The sequence below is a fragment of the Schistosoma mansoni genome, chromosome 2 (assembly GCF_000237925.1).
Source record: "Schistosoma mansoni strain Puerto Rico chromosome 2, complete genome".
NCBI lineage: Eukaryota > Metazoa > Platyhelminthes > Trematoda > Strigeidida > Schistosomatidae > Schistosoma > Schistosoma mansoni.
In genome coordinates, this window is record NC_031496.1 from 24,934,576 (window position 1) to 24,959,065 (window position 24,490).

Sequence of the window (24,490 nt, forward strand, 5' to 3'; positions counted from 1 at the left end):
GCTGGATGTACTTGCATCTCAGAGTTGATGTTCACTCTGGGACTCAAACCCAGTGACGCTCGCCTCAAACGCCATCACGTTATCCACTCAGCTACTGAGTCCTGATAACCACTTGCTGGCGAGGGCGTTTGAAGCGAAAGGTACTGGGTTTGAGTCCCAGAGTGAATATTAACTCTGAGATGCAGGTACATCCAGTTGGCAAGTCCCAAATAGGATGAAACGCGCGTCCTAGATTCCACTGCTAGCAACTATCCATCTTTGTAAATGAAACTTATGATAAGATTTGATATTTTAGCTAATTAACATTAGATCTATCCAGTTTACTGAAATTTAAGAAGTACTATATTGTTCTAACAAGTTGTTTTATACAGGAGGAGATATCTATGATTTAGTTAAGGTTTTGCAATTTCCTCTTACTTCTTGATCTGTTTTACTATTTATGGATCTTATGAGGATTGCAATGATACAGCCTTTTGGTTCAAGTCTTATGATATATGGATTGTGTAAAGTAATAGAAACAAGAAACAATTGTTGTCCTGAATAAGTAAAACAGTGAATTACAAACCCTTACCAAGATCTACATACATGTTGAACAAGTTATTTTGTTACTGAAATTAGTAGTACAGTGAATAATGAGTTTACGTTTGGAGCAATAGATATTAGGTTAGTATCATTGTGAATATCAACAATGGGATTCATATACGTCTTAATGATTAGTCCAAAACTACATAGAAGACGCCTTACCCAAACCCACTCTGTCCTCCACCTTCCTTTATAGTTCTATCCAATTTTTGTTCATTCTTTTCATGGCTGTCTTCATTTCTCGGTGTAATGTGTTCTTTGGTCTTCCTCTTCTTCTTTGACTTTCAGGATTCCATGTGAGGGCTTGTCTTGTGACGCAGTTGGATGCTTTCCTCAATGTGTGTCCTATTCACTTCCAGCACTTCTTCCTGATTTTTTCCTCCACTGAATGAAATCTGGTTTGTTCCCTCCCACAGTAGGTTGTTGCTGATAGTGTCTGTCCAACGGATCCGAAGTATCTTGCGTAGACAACTGTTAATAAACACTTGTATCTTCTGGATGATGGTTTTCGTATTAGACGCTTATCCTATCATAATTCAAATACACTAAGAATTGATGTCAGTGATGAGATAATTATTCATTAGCTATTAGGTGAGATTAAAAACTCTCAGAAAGCTCCCGTAAAATTCTGAAAACCAACTCGTTATGTTTTTACAATGTGTTTGGTCAACTACAGTAATCATTACTGATATTAGTATCTCAAAAATCCTTCACTACTAAAGCAGCACGTTCTACGTTCGATCCCTGGTGGGCTCGTGAGTGGGCACTTTCGTGGTGTTGTATAATAGAGTGAAAAAGTTGTCTACTTCCTCCTTGTTCTCATTGATTGTTTAGACGAAGTCAGAACACAATGTAAAACTTCGAATTTAGTAATTATCACTACAATATCAAGATGGCCAAAATTCTTTTAAAACATATGTCATTATTGGATAGTACGATGAGAAGTTCCATGCTAAAACAAGATAGTTGTCCAATGCTTCTAGGCTTTCAGCAGTTGTTTAGTTACGGTGAATCCATGGAAGAAACCTACAAGAATACTATACAGTAGATCATTTACCGACTATGTAACTTTGACTTGGCTACTTAGCTTACTTGATTTTCAGTCATACCACTTAAATTTTAATGGAATTTTGTAGGTTACATCTATTCACTTCAACATTATTGTTCATTAACTATGAGAGTTTTATTCTACACGTATATTTATGTCATGGACGGCGGCATATGCTCCACTGGGGGGTAACAAGCGTAAGCAAATAAAAAGTAGTATTTATGTAATCGCATGTAGATATTGTGCATGTTCATGCACCAGTGATCAATTATTTGCATTTGATTAGAAATGTAACCGGTTATGACTTAATATCAATATCAAGGAAATCCTCACAATATACATCTATGACAAAATGAGACCTAACAAATGAAGTCCCTAACTTCATAGGGAACATTTAAACAATCAATACAAATTCATTTAGTATTGTTTGTTTGAATCTTCCCATCGATGTCTTAGGATTGCAACTGGTCAGTCTCTAATTGACCATATGTGCATACTATGCGTATTGCCTCGATATAGCCTTAATTCACAAGCATTATAAGCAAAGATCGATAGTGGCTAGCAGTGGAATCCAGGATGGGCATTTCGTCCTATTTGGGACTCGTCAGCTGGATGTACCTGCATCCCAGAGTTGATGTTCACTCTAGGACTCGAACCCAGTAGCCTCGCTTCAAACACCATCGCGTTATCCATTCGGGCACTGAGTCCTGATAGCCACTTGCTTGTGCGATGGGGTGAAGTTTAAATTCATTTAGTATTGTTAGTTTGAATCTTTCCATCGATACAAATGAAATAAGTAAAATCATTTATTAAGACTAAGTTGGTCAAATAAAAGAGATGAGGGTGGTACAGATTTCTTATCAATATAAAGACTTGTTTCCTGTACCCTTTGTTTGTTTATTTTTCTCCACCCTTTTATCCTTTACTGTCTCATTATCTGGACACTTATTACTAAGCCATTTTAATAACTTTTATATCAGTGTCTAGATTCCCTAGTTGTTGACCTACTTTATATGAGGAAATTATGATTCAAGTTTATACTATTCACATCATAACTAAATCACCTGTTATCATATGTTATCAGTATGTACTTTTTATTTATTATATTTATTTATGTAGTCTATTTCACTGTTATCACCGACCTAAAAACTACCTTGATATTTTCCTATATCAGAAGGGATTTTGTGGATATTATAGTAATTTTAATAGTTGAGATTATGAGTCAATTGAAGCTAGACCACCATGGAAAACATGAAAGCACTAGACGTTCATTTCGTCCTATTATGGGAATCCTCAGCAGTGCGTATCCATGATTCTCTTATCAAAGAGATCAAGCGGTCTACGGGATGCTTGAATGATGCATTTTTGTAAAACATATTTAGTTGTATTAGTTAGTCAGTCGAGATCCGGTTAGTGACTTTTGGTGTTTCGTGCGAAAATCAAAATCAAAACTCAGCCAGCATGTACTTTCTAAATAGCTTTATAAAGGATACATTTATTCAATGTTCAAATCTCTTAGTAATGATAAAAAATGTTCATAGGGCTACAATACAGGGAAAGTGATATAGGCTGAATGCAGAACTATACTAAATCACTACATATTCAAATTAGTATTCTGTTTGGAACATATAAGAAAGACTTAGTAATAAGAGTTTTTTTTATTGTACAGGTTATAATGACCAGGAATTTACCTAACACTGTTAGGAGATCGTCGTTTTATTGTATTACTTCGTCGAATTTTAAGTGCTTCTGAACGCTTTGATTCTGTCATCTGTAAGTTGGAAAGCGAATATTGTCTCCTTCAAAATTCAGAAAACCTTTTTTTAAACCCATGAAAAGCTTATAAGCTCTGTAGTAACATTATATGCATTTGTTTTAACCTAATGGTTGAGATCATGAGTGAATTGCACCTAGACCACCATGGAAAACCTGGAAGCACTGGACGGCCGTTTCGTCCTACTGTAGGACTCCTCAACAGGGCGCACCCACGATCCCACCTCACAGGATTCAAACCCAAGACTTATCGGTCTCAACAATTAAATCACTACAATATCCATACCCTCCCTGATATGTAATTATGTTTCGTTAAATTTATGACTTGTGTACAAACTGACTAATAAAAAATGGCATCAAATTTTCAAGGTTAGTTCTAGTTTCTCTCAAAGCCATGCGTCTCACGAGCTATTCATGAGTCTTAAGTCCTTTACTGAAATTACACAATTACGAAGAAAATATGTATTTTTTGAAATCATTGGTGAAATTCCCATTAGAATGTATAGGGGAATGTATAAGGGAACGGATTAAACGATCAGAAGTTTGAGTAGTGAAATGTACTCATTCAAAAATATCGGTTTCTATATCAATTTATTTTGCATTAATTAATCATATATTCGTAACCTTCAGTAGTTAGCAAAGGTAAGTAGTGGCTAGCAGTGAAATCCAGGACTCGCGTGTCGTCCTATTTGGGACTCGTCAGCTAGATGTACTTGCATCTCAGAGTTGATGTTCACTCTGAGACTCGAACCCAGTAATGTCCACTTCAAATGCCATCGCGTTATCCACTCAACTACTGAGTCCTGATAGCCACCTGCTTGTGCAATCGGGTGAAGTTTAAATTCACTTGGTGTTGTTTATTTGTATCTTCCCATTGTTATTCAGGATTGCAATTGATTAGTCTCTTGTTGGCATATGTGCGTACTGTGTTTATCGTGTCGATATAGCCTTAATTGCACAAACAAGTGGCTATCAGGATTTTATTAGCTAAGTGGGCAACGCGATAGCGTTTGAAGCGAAAGGTAATGGGTTCGAACATGAACTCTGAGATGCAGGTACATCCAGCTGACGAGTCCCAAATAGGACGAAGTGCGCGTCTTGGATTCCACTGCTAGCCACTATCCACCTTTGCTTATATTTCTTGTGAATCAAGGCTATATCAAAGTAATACGCACAGTATGCTTATATGCCAATTAGAGACTGACCAGTTGCAGTCCTAAACATCAATGGAAAGATTAAAACAAACAATGCCAAGTGAAATTAAACTTTAATAATTTGTATGTAAAATGTGTTTTTTTCCCATCCAATCATTAGAAAGAAAACTTTCTTACCAGTTAGATCATATGACAAACTACAAACTAATTTTAGTAATTGTCATTAAATTAGGATTGAACATTTTCATAAAGATTTCAAATTCCTCTCTTCGCTCTTTCTCTCTCTCTTTTGACGTTTTTTCTAATGGATGACTAATTACGTCATCATAATCAACAGTAGTTGTACGTCAGTGACAACAATAAGGACTATAACAGGGAAAGAACAGTGGATGATGCATTGGGTTTTACACATATGCTATTCTAAAAAAACATACTTGTATTGACTAGTGAATGTTCCAATTGTGAGAATGTGTAATTGTAGTTTATTCTGTATGAGGCCAGAGTTAGAGTTGGTTGTTTCTAGGGGTGAAAAATATTGTTGTAATATTAATGAAGGATTTTCACTCTACAAAATGGTGAATCCTACAATATACATTTATGGGGATAGAAACTAATTTACATAGACCTATAATCGATAATCCAATCTAAGTGAAATTATTCAGAGTTACGTGAACTTGTGAATAAGATTTTCCTCGCAGCATTTTCTGTAAGTACTTTCACCACAAAACTCCTCCTGTAGCCTTTCCGGGGGCTACTGCCGGTCCTAAGCCCGGATAAAGGAGAAGGGTTGGGCATGAGGTTAACGACCCTATCCTGTGGAAATCCAACTCGCTAAAAAACGCTAACCAGAAAAAATTATTCAAATCATTTAAACTCTGCCCTGAGAGTTGAAAGAATAATTATGACGCTTCATGGTTAAAACCGAGTTCCTTCGGAAGTCACGAGGCCGATACCCCTTCTAAAAACTAGAGCAACAACTTTAATAGATACAAACAATTTTTTATAGGTACTTTCACCAGAAAATTAGAGAATTATTGAGGAAGCTATCGCATTGTAGTCTGAGATACTTTAATTGTATCTATTCACAAAAAGACTGAGAAACGAAATCAGGATTTACGAATCTTTTAGGTGGTCAGAAAATCTTCAAGTTTCGATGTTCGATGGTTGGAACTTGTCAGGTAGAAGTTGTGGGAATAGGTTTCTTATTAGTCAACCAGGTGTACCTACAATCTTAAGATAACTAGTACTCTACCTCGGGGATTCAAAATCGAATCACTCATTTTCGCCGTCTATACGAATGAGATACTTAAATAAATTGACCACTGAATGGTGACTATTTTCATCCCTAATGTTAATCGAACCCTATCAGTCCAGTTGCAATTTAGCCATTATTTTGGATAATTCAATACAACACGCACAATGTAGTGATTGTAGAAGGTTAAAGGTAGTCACCGGGAAATTTGCGACTCAAGTTTTGTGCTAGTAAGTACTTAATAGACAGAATCCCATCAAGAATAAAGATAAGACTAGAGCAACCTTGATCACCATTCGTGAATCGGTCAACTTATCTCTAAACGATTAAACTGAAAAATCATATTTTCATAGTTAAAATCATGAGTCAATTGAAGATAGACCACCATGGAAAACATGGAAGCACTGGACGACCGTTTCGTCCTATTGTGGGACTCCTCAGCAGTGCGCACCCACGATCCCGCACTCGCGCGATTCGAACCCAGGACCTGCCAGTCTCGCACCAGAGCACTTAACCGACAGACCACTGAACTGGCCGGCATCTAACGGTGTTAATGTCTAACTTCAACCAATCCACGATTTTGAGCAACCATTCAACAATTGTCTTCAGTGAGTTGACATCTCACAACAGACGTGGTTTGAACTCCACTGATCACTGCTTCTCACTAGAACTCCTGGATTTACCTCTCGAAGTCAGTCACTATGAAAATACTAAGTCTCTATAAAACCCCTTCTCATAATAATAATTCTATTTTGTGTTGGTCCATAGGAGAGGGGTTTAAAATGTTGACATCTAACAGTCCCTATATGGTCATATGGTGATATTTTTTATCTTTAAGAAGAGCGCAATTAAAAATACCTATCTATGATAGTGATAATCACATTGGTATATAGTTTCATTTCCATGGAGATTAAAGTTTAAAACAAATATAAAGTCAAATACTTTTGATTTTAAACTTTTTTTAATGTCATAAAATATATATAAGACATGAATTTTTGAAATAGATAAAAAATTAGGAATCCAAAAATGGCGCCAGATAGAATGAAACAGTTCTATGTGATTCCTCATTTTAAAGGTTGTTTATAGAACACATTTTTATTAAGTAATAATTCAGTTCGTGTAATATCTGGAAGAAAGCATTGGATACAGTGGACAGCTAAGATGCAGTTGGACGATTAAGACTTCGCCAATCATCTGGATCTTCTATCATACACGCAACAACAAATTCAAGAGAAAAGGACCAGTGTAGAAGCAGCCTCAGAAGCATTAGGTTTCAATATACACAAAGGGAAATACAAGACTCTCCGATACAATACAGTATGCACCAATAGAATGACACTTGACAGAGAAGCTTTGGAGGATGTTAAAACCTTTACATATATGGGAAGTATTATTGATGAACACGATGAATGTGATGCAGATTCGAAGGTGACGATCGGTAAAGCAAGAGCAGCATATCTACAACTGAAAAACTTCTGGAACTCAAAACAATTGTCAACCAACACCAACATCACAATTTTCAATACAAATGTTAAAACAGTTCTACTGTATGGGGCGGAAACCTGCAGAACTACGAAAACCATCATCCAGAAGATACAAGTGTTTATTAACAGTTGTCTACGCAAAATACTTCGGATCCGACACTATCAGCAACAAGCTACTGTGGGAGAAAACAAACCAGATTCTATCCATCGGAGGAAGACAAGCCCTCATATGGAATCTTGAAGGTCAAAGGAGAAGAGGAAGACCAAAGAACACATTACGTCGAGAAATAGAGACAGACATCAGAAGAATGAACAAAAATTGGATAGAACTAAAAAAGGAAGGCTGAGGACAAAGTGGGTTTGAAAATGCTGGTGGGCGGCCTATGCTCCATTGAGAGTAACAGACGTAAATAATTAAAAAGTAATATCGAGGCAATCCTCATAGGATGTACATAAGCCAATAAGAGACTGATCAATTGGAGTCCTAAACAACAATGAGAAGATACAAGTAAACAACACAAAGTGAATTTCAAAATATATAAGTTAGAATAAAAGGTAATCAATTTATTCCAGAATACTTGTAAATATGAAATACTGGATCCATCAACTTTTCTACTCAATGGTTTACCCGAACTGTGTAAGCTGTTACTTTTTAGTGTTTCCAATCTGATTTAGTGTTAAATTATGATTTCATAGTATTAATGTATCCCAAATCAAGATCAAAATATGGTACTAAGTAATTACATAAGAGACAAAACTAGTTGTTATGTTATGAATATTCATTTCGCAACTTTAACAGTTAGTATTGCGCTACTGTTTAGAAAATATTCATTGAATGAATACATCTAGACTTGTACTGCTGAGGAGTCCCATAGTAGGACGAAACAGTCATCCAGTAATTCCAGATTTTCAATAGTGGTTTAACATTGATCCGTTCATGACCTCAATCAAGATTCAACAATCTCTACAACCCTATACCAAGAAATCACTATCATTTCTTATATATATTGGTTAACACTGTTTATACAAAGATTTTGTTCATTTTGTCTGGTTTCAGTTATGCATCATATAGACGTCAGGTATTTCATTTATCTCTAAAAATAGAACATTTTCCAAAAAGTCAGTCATTAAAACGAGAAAAAAAAACGTTTTGCTTAAAATAAATTTCACTTATAGTGAAGGAATATTTAACTGAATGCCAAATGTAACATAAATTAGGGAACAAAACTGGTATACGATTTTCTTATTTGTTTTAAATGATCCTTCCATTGATTTCAATCCATTAAGATTAAACAAATGAATCGAAATGAACTAATTAGGTGTTAAGTGAAAGAATAAAAGCAGTGAAATCCAAGACACGGGTTTCGTTGTATTTGGGACTCATCAGCTGGATGTATCTATATCTGAGTTGATGTTCACTCTGAGACTCAATCCCATTGACGTTCGTTTCAAACGCCATCGCGTTATCCACTTAGCTATTGAGTCTTGATAGCCACTTGCTTGTGCAATAATTTGTAAGACGTAACATTATTGAACGACAGATTTAAGAAATGGATCAAGAGGAATGTGTAAAGGATTGTTCATTGATGAGAGTCTGGGTGCGAATAATAAACTTAAACTATAATTGTTTTAATGTTGTACAATGAAATGGTAACAACGGATTGAATATTGATTAGTAATCGGTAACATTGTTTTCTTTATGAACTTCGCTTTTGTCCTACATTCCAGTCTGTATATATGTATCCTTTAATAATTAAATGTGTAATCAGATTGTCCAAAATATATTGGATCTATTTATTACATAGATCTTAAAACTTTTGTCTTATCGTTGCATTATTTGAATATCATGTTTGTTTAGTTCTTTTATAGTGCTTACTGACTTTTATTTGTCACATTGTGTGGTGTGGTCTACTTATATCCATATAAGTAGTATATGGTGTTGATCAGACATAGAATGTATTTTCGCAGAAGACCGATGAGGAAAGAACTGAAACAAAGCGCAATCGATAGGAAAATGCACGAACGATGGAATTAGAGAACAAACAGTGAAGATTGAGACTGTTGGTTGTTAATTTGCAAATTAACTATTCATTGTATTGTTATCAGAATTTAGTAAGATAGTCTGTAATTTTTGCATTAGTACATTCGATTGTCCCCAACCAGTGTTCTGTTCACTACAATTGTAATAGGACTACTAATCTTCATTCACCATACATTATGTGCACCATGTTGAAATAGTCCGCACGAAGATCTGGGCCAGAAACCTGCAGGAGGTATCTATTCCCTTAAAAACGAAGATACATCTTGCCAACGCGTACCAACTAGCTTCATTAGTTATACAATACTTAATTGAGGTGATAAAAGAAAATGTCTTAATTATTCTTCATAAATGGTTGTAGCCATTTGATAAGTGAAGGAGACTTTTTTGCCTAATTCAATTGAATTCACATTGTAAAATCAGTCGAAATTAGTCGAAATACGTCATTTCAGCTCCAATACTAGTCGCCACCCAAGAAATCAACTTTATCAAGTCTGAAAATTAATCCGCAGTTTCATCAACCGTTTACATTGATAAATCATTGGCTAGTTACCAATCAAATACTATCTAGTCTTTAATGTTGATTGAATTATATCAATATAAGTTATGATACACAGACAGTGAACTAAGCACATCAGCATTGTGTTAAACTTTGTACAAATTCGGAAGATTAAAGGTGACCTACACAAAACCATAGATTTAAGTCTTGTGCTGTAATACTGACCATTTTCGTCTATGTATCATTAGCTGAAAATGTATTGTGTATAATAAGAATTTAAACTTGTACAAGTCAATAGAAGTTGATGAATGATATCTTTTATCAGATGACTTTCAAAGCTATTCTTCTATTTATTCAACTACCTTTAAAAGTTATTTCTTTTGATAAGCTACTAATTTTAAGTACCTCTTGAATTCAGTCACTGGTAGATGCGCACTCCTATAGAGTCTCATAGTAGGACGAAACGACCATTCAGTGCTTCCAGGTTTTCCATGGTGGTGTAGCTCTAACTAACCCATGAATTCAACGATAAAATTTCTAAAATCTCGACAAAAATACTGCTGAATTATCCATGATATTGTTAAGAATAGTAAAGATGATTTGTTTTTCACAGGAGGATACTTTCAATAAAGTTGTATTCTATAAACTGAATAGTTTAGTGAAGTTTTGATGTTGTCTAGACAAGCTGTCAGTCAATTGTGAAGATATTCTAATAGGTCATTTTAATCTGTCGTTTGCGATGTTGATTTTGGTTTTAGAAAGATCAGTGGGAGTATCATGTTTACATCATCACGATGTTGGTTCAGGTGTCTAGAGGTTAAGCATCCACGCTCAGTGTCGTAGAGGAGGAATCCGATACTAGGATGAAATATCTATCCACTGATTCTAGGTTTTCATTAATGTTCTGACTTAAATTGGTTCACAGTTTCAATGAAATGCACTAAAATAATGTTGCTTTTGATTATCAAAATGAAATATGGTTTGTATTTCACACAAGAAAAGTATAAAACAGCATTTTGCATAATGAGATTGTGATAAACAATTGGTTGAGCTCAAACAGCTGTCATCAACAGTTAAAAAGACGCGAAATGGTTATTCCACAATCAAACGTTACAAATTTATCTTGATAAGCAATATACTTAACAGAAATAATGGTTATATAAGAAAAACCCATTCATAAATATGAATCACATAATCGAATAATATTCCTGTTTATTTTAACTTAATTCAGTTCAAAATGACGGGTCCGAAATAGAACGAAACGCGTGTCCAACAGGATTCTACTGCTGACCACATTTCATCTTTTCTATATTAATATCGGAAGGAGTTTTGTGGATATTATAGTAATTTCAATAGTTGAAATTATGAGTCAATTGAAGCTAGACTACCATGGAAAACCTGAATCGGTTGAAGTTAGACATTAATACCGTTGGATGCCGGACAGCTCAATGGTCTGTCGGTTAAGCGCTCGCGCGCGAGACTGATAGGACCTGGGTTTGAATCTCATGAGGTGGCATCGTGGATGCGCACTGCTGGGGAATCTCACAATAGGACAAAACGGCTGTCCAGTGCTTCCATGTTTTCCATGATAGTCTAGCTTCAATTGATTCATGATCTCAACTATTGAAATCTCCTATATTAGTTTAATTACCTTTTAATGATCAATTTTAGTCAGTATGACATAATTGTAAAACAAAAATTCAAATCTGGTGAATAATCGGAACAAATAGTGATTTCATTACCGGTTCATATCAATATTAAGCAATTGAACATGAGATAGAATTTTACTTGGTGATCAGTTCGTCTAACTATTTCATTTGAACATCAATCCTGTTCATCTTGAGTAATTTAATAGTAACATCTATGAACATTGGGCTCTTTGATACTGGTTCAGATTCTACAGAGACTATCAATTGGCTTAAGATTAATCTTCACCAATGAAACTTTACTATACATTTAGAGATTCTTCAATGTAAAACTTTAGTTTGAATGATTAACTGTAGAATCAGAAAGTAATGTTCTTTCAATAATATGTGCAAGGAGTCTTCTTTAAAGAAATTTAAAGCAATAAATCCCTTTGATAAGAAGACGAAGATTATCAGAACTATGTGATGATATATTAGCACATTACATTTCGAATAATCTGAACACACATATATGTGTTAAGACCATTTCATTTAACTATATTTTAAATATGATCGGAATTTTTATACCATTAAAATGATGTTAACCGATATGATTGCTTTATCTCTGTCTATCGTGAAGATGTTCTTAAATTGCAATAACGGATGATAGGGTTGAAATTTCGATTCATAAAAAAATCTCCAAGGTAATAACTTATGACTTATATTGAGTCATAAAGAAAGAAGTGATGGTTACAATTTTGTGGTCCCCAAATGCCTTGATATGGCCGAGAGTGGGGAGGGTCCAGCCTCCCTCTCAAAATGCTCTCACATGGCAACGCGTATATAGCTTCTGACACGGAAGTCCTACTCACTGCCTTCTCGTTTCTACGGGTGTTGTTTACGAAAGTGAGAGGACGAAAAGCGAATGCCCGGTGCTTTAACTGGGTTGGTGGACACGGAGGGTCCACCTAAGGGAGTTGGAAAACCCTGATTCCAAACCAATGTTGCATATGGGTTCCATGATCCTAAGGGAACAAATGGTGTATGAATCGATCGTTAGTGACCGATTACCATGGGACTGCATCTCCTTACGATGCTCCACTGCCTTTTGAGTCAGATATTTATGTCAAAGGCTCGGGGTGTGGCGCACTAAGACAACCACATGCTTTATTCTAAAGTATCTTACAGTTGATAAATCACATGTTAAACAGAGAACTAAGACATCTATCCGTTGTGTTTGTCGAATTACTCGTTAGTAAACTTATATCCATAACTCAAATGAAAACAAAACTAGATGTTTACGTATGATTTATTCCATGTAATTTCACCCAGAAATCGATCTAAGTGTTCTAAGGGATAAATGAACATCTTGGGTCATGTCGTGTATTAATTCAGACATAGAATTACAGCGGGTTAAGTCATAGGTTTAAATGTGTCATTGAGCTATCGTAATTCAGAATTCTCAACATGTAGTATTTAAAATACTTTGAACTCTTATATATTTGAACATTACTGTTACGTCCTTGATCTGTCTACCCACTTTAGTGCCGAGTATAACTTGTTTAATGTAGATTAAGACCTTGACGCGATAGGCTGACTGGTTTAACCATGAGGCTAGTATGCGTGAGTTCGAAGCGGAGGTAGAGAAACGAAGACTATTCTATCCCTGATTGGCTGACAAGCACGCGCGCGAGAGAGAAGACAAGAAAACTGGGACGCTACTCACTTTATTCTAATCCCGATCTGGTACCCGAATTCCGAATTCCGAGTAGTGTAAAAAGATACATGAATAAATAGAAGACTAACCTGACCACAACGTACAACAATTGAGAAAATACAATTATGTTCAAAACTGAGGGATTAGAGTAGAAAGTAGAGTACAAAAGGTTGCGTCTAAATTACAATATCTTTGGAACAGAAAAAGCTATGGCAGTGAATCATACATTAAACGAAAGCTTATGATCTGTAGAATAGACTAGGGACAAAAAGTAAATGTTACTGTTATATAAGCTTTGAAATAAATAAGATAACGTCCCCAAAAATACACTTAGTATTGTTTGTTTGGATCTTCCCATCGATGTGTTTACGACTGAAACTGGTCAGTCTCTAATTGGCATATGTGCATACTGTGAGTATTGCCTCGATATACCTTAATTCACAAGCATGGTAAGCAGAGATGGATAGTGGCTAGCAGTGGAATCCAGGACGCGCGTTTCGTCCTATTTGGGACTCGTCAGCTGGATGTACCTGCATCTCAGAGTTGATGTTCCCCAAAAATAGCTTCCATAGTTTGTTAAAAGTTCTTGTTTCGCTGTTCACATCAATTACATATTCTTCAATCGACTTGAATTTTCAATGGTGTTCCCACCACATTCAATCTTGTCCTAATGACACTTGTATTGTTATTACTGGCATTTATTTCCCACTTAAATGGTTTAAGAAGAAAGTTGTAGTACTGACTAAAATTGATTTAAATACAGTTAGAAACCACAATAAAGGTGATACCCCTTATAAACGGCTGTTTACCTCTTCAAATGGTTAAAACTGAATAAGATATTTGAACCTAGTTCAGTTAGATCTTGGTGTAAGCTCATTGATGCTCCGTGATTTAGTACCTCGAAGTTCTGGATGCGATTCTCTCCCTCGAAGTGCAAAATGTTACTTCAGGATTGGGTTGCATCGGCACCTGAACTAATGATAGGGAATGATGAAGTTGAGTGTGTTGACCGCTTCGCTCATCTTGGGAGTCTCATCAGCCCTTGTGGTCTGGTGTGTGACGAAATCTCAGCACGGATACAGAAGGCTCGTCTAGCTTTCACCAACTTGCGCCATTTATGGCGTAGGCGAGATATCCGTCTACCAACCAAAGGACGGGTTTACTGTGCAGCAGTTCGTTCCGTCCTACTTTATGGCAGTGAAACATGGCCGGCAAGAGTAAAGGATATTCGTAGGCTACTAGTATTTGATCATAGGTTTCTTCGAAGCATTGCTCGTATATCCTGGGACCATCGAGTAAGTAATGCAGTTGTTAGGAAATGGGTACTAGGTAATGATGGCAAATCGATTGATGAAGTACTGAAACTTCATCAGTTGAGATGGCTGGGACATGTGTTACGTATGCCCAACCACCGACTGCGCCGACGTGCAATGTTTCATGTTGTAGGAGTAGGTTGGAAGAAAGCTATGGGCGGTCAGACCAAAACGTGGCATAAATCCATGAAGTCACTGACAATTGGACTGAGCCATGTTGGTAGGTGTATACTACCTGGTTAGGATTGAGATGATAGCAATCGATGGTTAGAGACCTTGAATGACATGGCTCAAAATCGTTTGCAATGTCGAACGTGCATTCACTCTTTGTGTTCTACCGAATTCTAATCTTCTGAATTCTTCATGTCCCTATCTTTTTCTCTTTTCGAATTTATCTCATTGGATTATACTTCTTCAATAACATCTTCAAACCCTTATCTTTCACATAATGTTTATACTCTTACTACTTCTACCACTATGTGATTTGAATCGACAACTGCATCTCTGTGCTAATATAATATGGCAACTCGAACTGACGTACGTACGTACGTACTTACGAAGTTCTACGTTGTGACTGACTGACCCCGAAGTTTTGTAATCTTTTATTTCATCGAAGAGTTCTAGGTGACAACACTTTTGAATAATTTAAGGTTCCATTTATTTATATATGAGAATTAGAAGAAATTTCAAATAAATATTTTTTTAAATTCATGTTTCATTTCAGCCTTCAGACCGCAAAATTGAAACTAATCTACCTTTAAGTATTCAACCAAATAATCTACCGAATTCTGTAAACTCACCTCAATTTCCATATTCATCATCACTTTATGATCAACCAACTACAATTACTAAAACTTATGGAGATCCATCCGGTGATCAATGGACAGTTTATTATCGTAATCCAAATATTCCTAATATTCATATTGAATCATCAATAAATGATAAACCAACTACAATACTTGATCTTTCTATTCCAAACAAATCTACTTTACATCCAAATTCATATAAATCTCCTTTACAACATTCCAATGAATATACTACTCAAATCAAAAATAATCAATTAGTAATACCATCTAAAAGTAGTATCCTAGAAACGTCTTCAAATTTTCCGAATAGGATCAAATTGAACCAGACCAATGAAATGGGATCACTTGACAATACACCCCATTTACCTAAAAAGAAACGTCGGGAACAAAGATTATTTTCAAAAAAACAAACAGAATATCTTATTCATTCATTAGAATCATTAATAAATTCAATAGAAAAAAATAATTTCAATCTTGAATTAGAATTAAAAGAAACGAATCATCTTTTAAATTTAAATGATAAACAATCACTATGCCAACAAAATCCTAATCATGATTTAAATTTACATAGAAACTCATCCTTGACAACTAAAATACATCCAAAAGGATTAAATACAAAACATGGTATTGTTAATCGTAATGAATATAAAAGAAAATCAGCTAATTTAAATCATTTAGATGAATTTACACAAAATCGTAATGAAAAGGTAAGTAGATTAATTATAATCTAAATTATTTAAAACATAAGCATTATAGTTGAAAATGTGAGTCAATTGAAGCTAGACCACCATGGAAAACCTAGAAACACTGGACGGCCGTTTTGTCCTATTATGGGACTCTTCAGCAGTGCGCATCCACGAACCCACACTCGCGAGATTTGAACGCAGGATGCCAGCTCAATGGTTTATCTGTTAAGGGCTCTGGCTCGAGACTGATAGGTCCTGGGTTCGAATCTTGCGAGTGCGGGTTTGTGGATGCGCACTGCTCAGGAGTCCCATAATAGGACAAAACGGCCGTCCAGTGTTTTCAGGTTTTCCATGGTTGTCTAGCTTCAATTGACTCACGCTTTCAACTATAAGAAATACTAAATCTCCAGAAAACCCCTTTTGACAAGCATTATAAACAAAGATGGATAGTGGCTAGCAGTGGAATCTAGGGACTCTTCAGCTAGATGTACCTGCATCTTAGACTTCATGTTCACTCTGGGATTGAAACCCAGTACCTTTCGTTCTAAACGCCATCGTGTTATTCACTCAGCTACTGAGTCCTGATAGACACTTGCGCGTGCAATAAAACGAAACGCGCGTCCTGGATCCTATTGCTAGCCACTATCCATCTTTACTTATAATGCTTGTGAATTAAGGCTATATTGAGGCAATAAACACAGTATGCACATATGCCAATAAGAAACTGATCAATAACAGTCCTAAACATCAATGGGAAGATTCAAACAAATAATACCAAGTGAATCATTATTTAAAACGTTATATTAGATTTAGAGAAGTAAATGTTTTCGTTAAAAATAAGATACGGTGGTGTGGGTTACTTATATTCACACAAGTAGTATATAACGTTGGTCGGGCATTGAATGTATTTCAGTAGAAAATCGATAAGGTGAGAACGAGAACGGGACACAATTAGTATGAAAATGCATGAACAATAATAATCGGAGACTATGGATGGATATTTGTAGAAGGAATAGTCAAGATTGAGAAAATTGATTGTTAATTTGCAAATTAAGTATTTACTGTATGGTTGTCTGTTTTTATTGAGATATTCTGTAATGTACGTGTCATATACATTCGATTGTCCTACCTGTGTATTTGTTCACTACAATGCCATTTTAGTGAGGTAATTATCGAAGATCTATTGTACAACCATGATCATCAGAATTCAACCATGTTGAATATGAGGCAGTTATTTATCAACTACATTCAAAGGAGGCTGGACAATATATTGCGTTGATTGTAGTTAGATATGAAAATTCTTGGATGTCGATTCAGTAGTCTGTTGTGTAAGCATTTGTCATGTAATCTGAAGTTCTTGAGTTCAGTCCTCAACATGGCATCTGTTTAGTCCGTAATGGTTTTCAATGATGATTTAACTAGGATTAATTAATGGTGTTAAAAACCACTACAAAACCCCCAAGTTATTAAAATTGATCGTCTAAATTTACTTCAATGAAAAAATATTGTTCAGTTTAAGTACAATTTATTCTTATTTTGAACACAAAGTATAATTATTTCCGGTTTAAGTCGGTGGTTGAAAGTGACTGGCGTATTAGTTAGAGACGTAGTCTTCAAGATAAATAAGATTCATTATCAAGAAGTACCAGTAATTTAAAAGGATCTAACACCTCCCCTTTAATTTAAACTTACATTACACAGTATCATGATTGGAGTAATTTCCACTGAATTACTACATCTATCTCTAACCTCCAGTAAAACAGAGACATTTATACTAAATGAACATAAAATGTCCAAGCTATTACGTATATAGTCCTAAGTGTTGACCGAATTTTATTGGCCAAATTAATTGGAAACAGTGTTTATCCACATAGGCTAATGGCTACCATACATTAAGAACTAGACATACATGACATTTGTTACAACTCAGTGATTAACATCAGTAGTACAGCAATGACACTTATGCCTTCATTTTGTATAATTGGAAAACTTACTATTTTTTCGAACGACTGTCCATATTTCTTATGGAGTTCAATGAACAGTGTAATTTCTACCACTAAAACAGACAATGTATTCAGTTTTCATGATAATGCAACATAATATACAACAAGTTCCGAATGTATAATATCGTCTGTTTTGAATTCTCCGAGTTTCAAAATCATAGTGCAGCACTGGATTATACTCCTTGAATAACATCTTCAAACTCTAATCTTTCACATAATGCTTATACTCTTACTACTTCTACCACTATGGGATTTGAATCGACATCTCTTTTCTTATGTGGTATGGCAACTCGAACTGATGTACGTACGTACGTACGTACGTACGTACGAAGTTCTACGTTGTGACTGACTGACTGAGTGTAGCACTACACAATTCGTAGATTTATACACTTTAATTTTAGTAGATTGAATAATGTCACAAGAACATCAAATGTTATCTAGTTTCAAAAAAGCTGTTCAGCTTTCTTTTTTTTTCAAACTACTAACAGATTTAAGAAGCTTCATAAATCTTGTAGGTGGTGTTGTACAAACTGTTTATACAAATCAAAGAAGATTTTCACTCGGAACATGAATCCGTTTTGACAAAAATTTGAAAAGAAATGATAACTGAACTTCTTTGATCTATTTTGAATCGGTTAAAGCGCTTATTTAGGTTTCACCAAGGGTTCATCATGAAAACTATATAATATATTAGGGATCTTTTGGGATAAGTGATCAGGAAATTATTAGTCTGAGATATACTAAAAGCAGATCAAACTGACTTGCTCGTATCTCCCCATTGTTATTTAGGACTGTAATTGATCAGTCTCTTATTGGCATATATTCATTCTGTGCGGACTGCCTCGATATCGCTGGAAGTTACAAGCTTTATAAGTAAAGATGGGTAGAGCAGATCATTTCTACACTAAAAATGTAACATCAATCACCACACTGATTGTTTTTTCTATTCTTAGAATAAATACACTCCACACCCTTACTTTACTATCTGGTGTTATTTTTACACAATGTGTAACAAGAGTTTCTAAAAATCTACCTTACTGTAAAACAATTCAGCTTGTTTTGTCAAATCTGTAGTGCCGTGCTTCGCTAATCGTCCACCTCGATAACCGTTGTAATACAAATCTTAACGGTACATAAAATCAGAAGGCAAACAGGAGCGGTAACTACAGTTTTATTGACAAATGACGCAAGCCAGAAAGTTATAAGCACATGAACAAATATCAGCGAACGAAACATAAACGACACGTATTGGAGATGGCGGATGAGCCAGCTCGCTTTAATCAAGCGTTTATCAATATTTATAGTCAGACAAGAATAAATTACAGACATGTGATGAATAGGGTAAGAAGTGTACACACATAAGTGAATAAGTAACAAGGTCAAAACGGGACTCATGATGGATAAGTAAATTGGCTTGTTCAGAAGCCAGAGTAAGTTATATGGGCTTAACATATCAACCGACACTACAAAATGCAGTTTAGAATACTTGTTGAAGTACACATACGAAATGTATATTTTATTAATTTTGTCACTGACTATACACAAGTTGTAAAGAAATGAAATATTGTACACAAAGTACATTTCAAGAGTTTTGAATCTTTACTATACAATTAAGCTTCTAAACCTTACAAGATCTACTGAAAGAGGAGGGAACTACCTTGGAGTACAACTGGAAAGGGATCGAATAATCACTGACTTCAATATGTCAAGAGGTTCTGGGCCATACGAAGCATCATCATAAAAAGTGGATCTGCATGAAAACCTTGGATAAGATCCAAGAAAGGAAGCGCAAGAAGACAGCAATTAAAAACCATTGAACAAGAACAGAGAAAGCCACTCCATAGATCAAATACGCAATAGCACACAAGCAATTGAAGAGGAGTATTGGAGCTGACAAACAGAAATGTGTAGGAGCCCTAGCGATGACAGAGGAAAAACCTGCAACACACATGAATATGATACAGCGAAGAAGTTGGAGGGGAAATACAGTAGGGCAAAGGGACTAGTCAAGGAAAAAAGAAGGCAAGCCAATCACTGAAATTTAAGAGCAGTGGAACCGGAGAGAACACTCAATCCACTGGATATCGAAGTAGCACACAAAAACTTCCTATAGCTGTCACTTCATCAACAATCGAAGAAATCAACATGGCCATACCAGCTGAAACACTGAAGTCATACAGAGAAGTGACTGCAAACATGCTTCACATTCTATTCAGAAAGAATTGGGAAGAAGAATAAGTACCTATAAACCAGAAAGAAGGATACTTCGTCAAGATATCAAAGAGAGGAGATCTCAAGAAGTGTGAGAACGATACAGGCATCATACTACTACAAGTACCAGGAAATGTTTACGGCAAAGTGTTCTTGAATCGAATGAAATGAACGCAAAACTTTGAGGTCGACAGGTTGGATTCCGTAAGGATCAGTCATGCACAGATCAAGTTGCGACACTACATATCATTACTATGATTATCCCCTGAACGTTACTTTATCTGAGTTTACCTATACGGCTTAGATTAACACTCACTGACTTCATGAACTGAATCCAAAGACAAATCATCTTCTTGAGCAACAAATCTTTTCCATCATCCAAAAAACTGACGAAATGTTTTTTTATTTTCTTGAAACAACTTACAGTTTTTACCACACTCAAATGTAAAGTTTGCTCAGAGTGATAACCAAAAACTGTTTAGTAATTTTAATCATTATCTCTATACTTAACATACTGCTTGGATCCCATTTAATTTAGTTCATCACATCTATGACATGTTAGTATTTGCGGTTTTGACGGCCGTTTCGTCCTATTATGGGACTCCTCCCATACTCGTGAGATTCGAACCCAGGACTTATCAGTCTCGTGAGGCGGGATCGTGGATGCGCACTACTGGGGAGTCCCACAATAGGATGAAACGGCTAAAATCTCCGCAAAACCCCCTTCCAAACATAAATGTCATAATAATGACATAAACTGAATAATAATATGAATGTACAGCTTAATTAAATGATTTCATCGAAATGAAAATTTTCTCCGCTGAATTCATTAGTAGATATGAGGTACATTAGTATTCATTAACTATTACCAGTACTCTCTGATTTGTAACATTTCTTCAATTACAGTTGCTCTATCTGAAAAGTAAACGTATGGGCTGGAAACTATAAGAAAACAGAATAATTTACTGTCCTATTTATCCACTATATATAGTTTCATTTTTATATTTATTTACTGACTATACTTAGTGTTTTATATAGTCATAGATAGTGTAAATAGAATGTTGAATATAAATTACCGGTTAGCATAATAGAGTAGAAATGTTTAGAAGTGTGTGTATGTACAGTATGGAATGTAACATCCAGTTTGTAAGTTGTATAGGCTGTATGTATTATTTTAAAGATTAAATGGTAGATAGATAGTTAACCTATCCTAAATATAACATAATAATGAGTATAAACCCTGTTTCCAGTTCAAGTAATGTTGAATTAGTTAGATGTACTACATATTATGTATCAGTCATGCTTTATGTGATGAATGTTTTGTACATTACCTTTTGTAAAGTATTCGTTAAATGTTGGATCATAAATTTAATGTTTTCTTGAAATAAGGATAACCTTTAAATACAAGTAAACAACACCAAGTGAAGTTAAACTTCACCCCATCACACAAGCAAGCGCCTATCAGGACTCAATAGTTAAGTGGATAATGCGATGTTGTTTGAAGCGGACGTTACTGGGTTCAAGTCCCAACAACTCTGTGATGCAGGTACATCCATCTGATGAGTACCAAATGGGACAAAACGCGCGTCCTGGTTTCCACTGCTAGCCACTATTCATCTATTCTCATAAAGATTGTAATATCAGGCAATATCAAGGCAGTCCGCACAGGATGCACATATGGAAACAAGAGACTGATCAATTGAAGTCCTAAATACACAATGGGAAGATGCAAATAAACAACACCAAGGGAAACCTGTAAAGGATTTGGAAGAAATAATAATATGCTCACTAGTGTCTTGCTCCAAGAGGTATTTTCTAGAGTTCTAGTGAGAAGCAGTAACCAGTGGAGTTTAACCAGGTCTGTTGTGAGATAGTAACTTATTGGAGACAATGGTGAACGGTTGCTCAATTTCGTGGATTGGTTGAAGTTAGACATTAACACTGTTGGATGCTGACTCAGTGGTCGAGAGGTTAAGCGCTCGCGTGCGAGACCGATAGGTCCTGAGTTCGAATCTCACGGGAGAGTTCGTGGATGTGCACTGCTGAGGAGTCCCACAATATGACGAAACGGCCGTCCAATGCTTTCAGGTTTTCCCTGGTGGTCTTGCTTCAATTGACTCATGATCACAAGTATATAAAATTACCAAAATCTCCACAAAATCCCCTCCTAGTAATAATAATGAAAGACAATATAAACAGATAGTAATAATCAGTATACAAAATCTCTTCTCTCATTTCTTGTATTTTCACATTTATCTAATCAGGTTGCTGTTGAAGTACGTGTAGTATTTTTAAAAATTGGTGAAATTGATACATTGAAAGAATTATATTATGCTGATGCATTCCTTCAAGCAAAATGGAGAGAACCAAAACTTGATGGACATACAGCTGAAGTAAGTTAATGATTATAGTCATAATAATAATTCAAGTAATATGTAAAGTCATTTGTCTATCTTCATAGTTAAAAGCGTGAGAGTCCATTGAACACGCAGGAGCAGGGGAAATCAGGAAGCAAAGGAAGGGACGAAAGGGCCCAATGTGGGAATCCTCAGCAGTGCGCATTCACAATCCCGCCTCAATAGATTCCAACCCAGGACATATCAGTCTCGCGCGCGATCACTTAACCGTTAGACCACTGAGCCGGCCGGCATCCAACGGTGTTAATGTCTAACTTCAACCAATTAATGAAGTTGAGCAACTGTTCACCAATTGTTTTGAGTGAGTTGATATCTCACAACAGACCTGGTTGAACTCCACTGGTTACTGCTTCTCACTAGAACTCAAGGAAGTACCTACAATAGGACGAAACGGCTGTCCAGTTCTTCCAGGTTTTCCTTGGTGATCTAGCTTCAATTGACTCATGCTTTCAACTATGGGAATACTGAAATCTCCACTAAACCCTTTCTGATAATGATTGTCTGTTCATAAAATTATAGTCTAAGTATATTTTAGTTTGTCCATTATGTGTTTTTTTTAACATTTTAGGAATTAAGTATTACCGAGCTGGAACAATACTGGAATCCTTTATTATACATTGATAATATATTAAGTGAAACAAAAGATACTCAATGGATAATGGCTGTACGAAATGAATATGGTGAAGTTTATCTAATGGAACGTAGACGTATTAAAGGTGTATTTTTAGAAACTTTGGAATTAAATGATTTTCCATTAGATGTACAGGTTAGTTACTAAAAAAAATTTATGTGATGACTAATATATTTCAGGATGTATTTATGAGATAGACTTAACGTTTTTCATCCACTTTTATACACTTCTACCGGAAGTTTATGCTGATGATGTCGTTCAGAAGGACGATGAAAGCTCCACGACCAAACCATCCAGCTCAGAGAACAAAACTCCATCAAAAACACTTTTGCGTTCTAACTCAACAGTCTAAAAGTGATAGGTTTATCCTGGAATATGTAGCTTATATGTGTATTCCTAACAAACTTGAATAAAGTATATACTTAATGTATTATGACCTTTAATGATTTTACAACTTGTGTTACACCTTAACGAAAACTTTCATCCACTACTTTTGGTTTGTTTATTTTGTTTACTGAACGTTGGTCCAATCCATGGTGTTGATCTTATTCAATTGATTAGATTAAAATTTAGCTACTAGCCTAACTAGTTATCTCATACAGTATATTGAGATGCAAAGTGGAGGTTGAAGGTAATATGCAACGGATCTTATACCTTTGTTTTGTGCAAGCTGACACTTTTCAGCAAATGGTATCTGTGACGTTTAGGGACTTGATGCCTTCTTTGTGATTCGAATCCTAATCACTCAGCGTTTTGGTCTTAAATGTTACTAATGACCTACTCAACTCTTGACTAACCTCCTGTACAACAAAGATGTTTGTAATGATTAATCACTTAATAGTGGCTAATACCGTGCTTATTTATATCCAACACAAAACTTTGAGTCACTTTGGCTAGCAACTACATTACAATTTGGACTATTTAATTTGGTCAGCTCTAAAGAATAAACCTACAGGCAACTAACAGGAAACTATATTCAACAATAAAGTTCAAACACAGTTGTAATCTAAGGCCCTTTTTATTCTTCATACATGTAAATATTAGATACGGGTATGTGTAAACGTTCATTTGAATTGTTTACCATACTTAAGAGTAATACCTATGTGCATATTCTATGAAATACAGGATTAAAAGTATTGGATATCTTAAATGAAGTTTTTATTTGTCAGCTTTAAATAACTTTAGTCATTGAAATTATAAGAGATTAATTATATTTACACCTTATTAGGTAATTTAATGCTTATTTGGTAC

General features: G+C 35.4%; 1 protein-coding gene across 1 annotated transcript in view; it reads left to right on the forward strand.

Moving 5' to 3' along the window:
• Nucleotides 1-24,490, forward strand: part of Smp_135040 (putative nicotinic acetylcholine receptor alpha 9b subunit) — a gene marked incomplete at both ends in the record, with an annotated part of 75,631 nt that overhangs the window by 11,708 nt on the left and 39,433 nt on the right. The window contains 3 exons of the mRNA XM_018796186.1: nucleotides 15,210-15,998; nucleotides 22,456-22,584; nucleotides 23,177-23,374. Coding sequence (XP_018650424.1) covers nucleotides 15,210-15,998; nucleotides 22,456-22,584; nucleotides 23,177-23,374 — 1,116 coding nt within the window. The remainder of the gene's footprint in view (nucleotides 1-15,209; nucleotides 15,999-22,455; nucleotides 22,585-23,176; nucleotides 23,375-24,490) is intronic.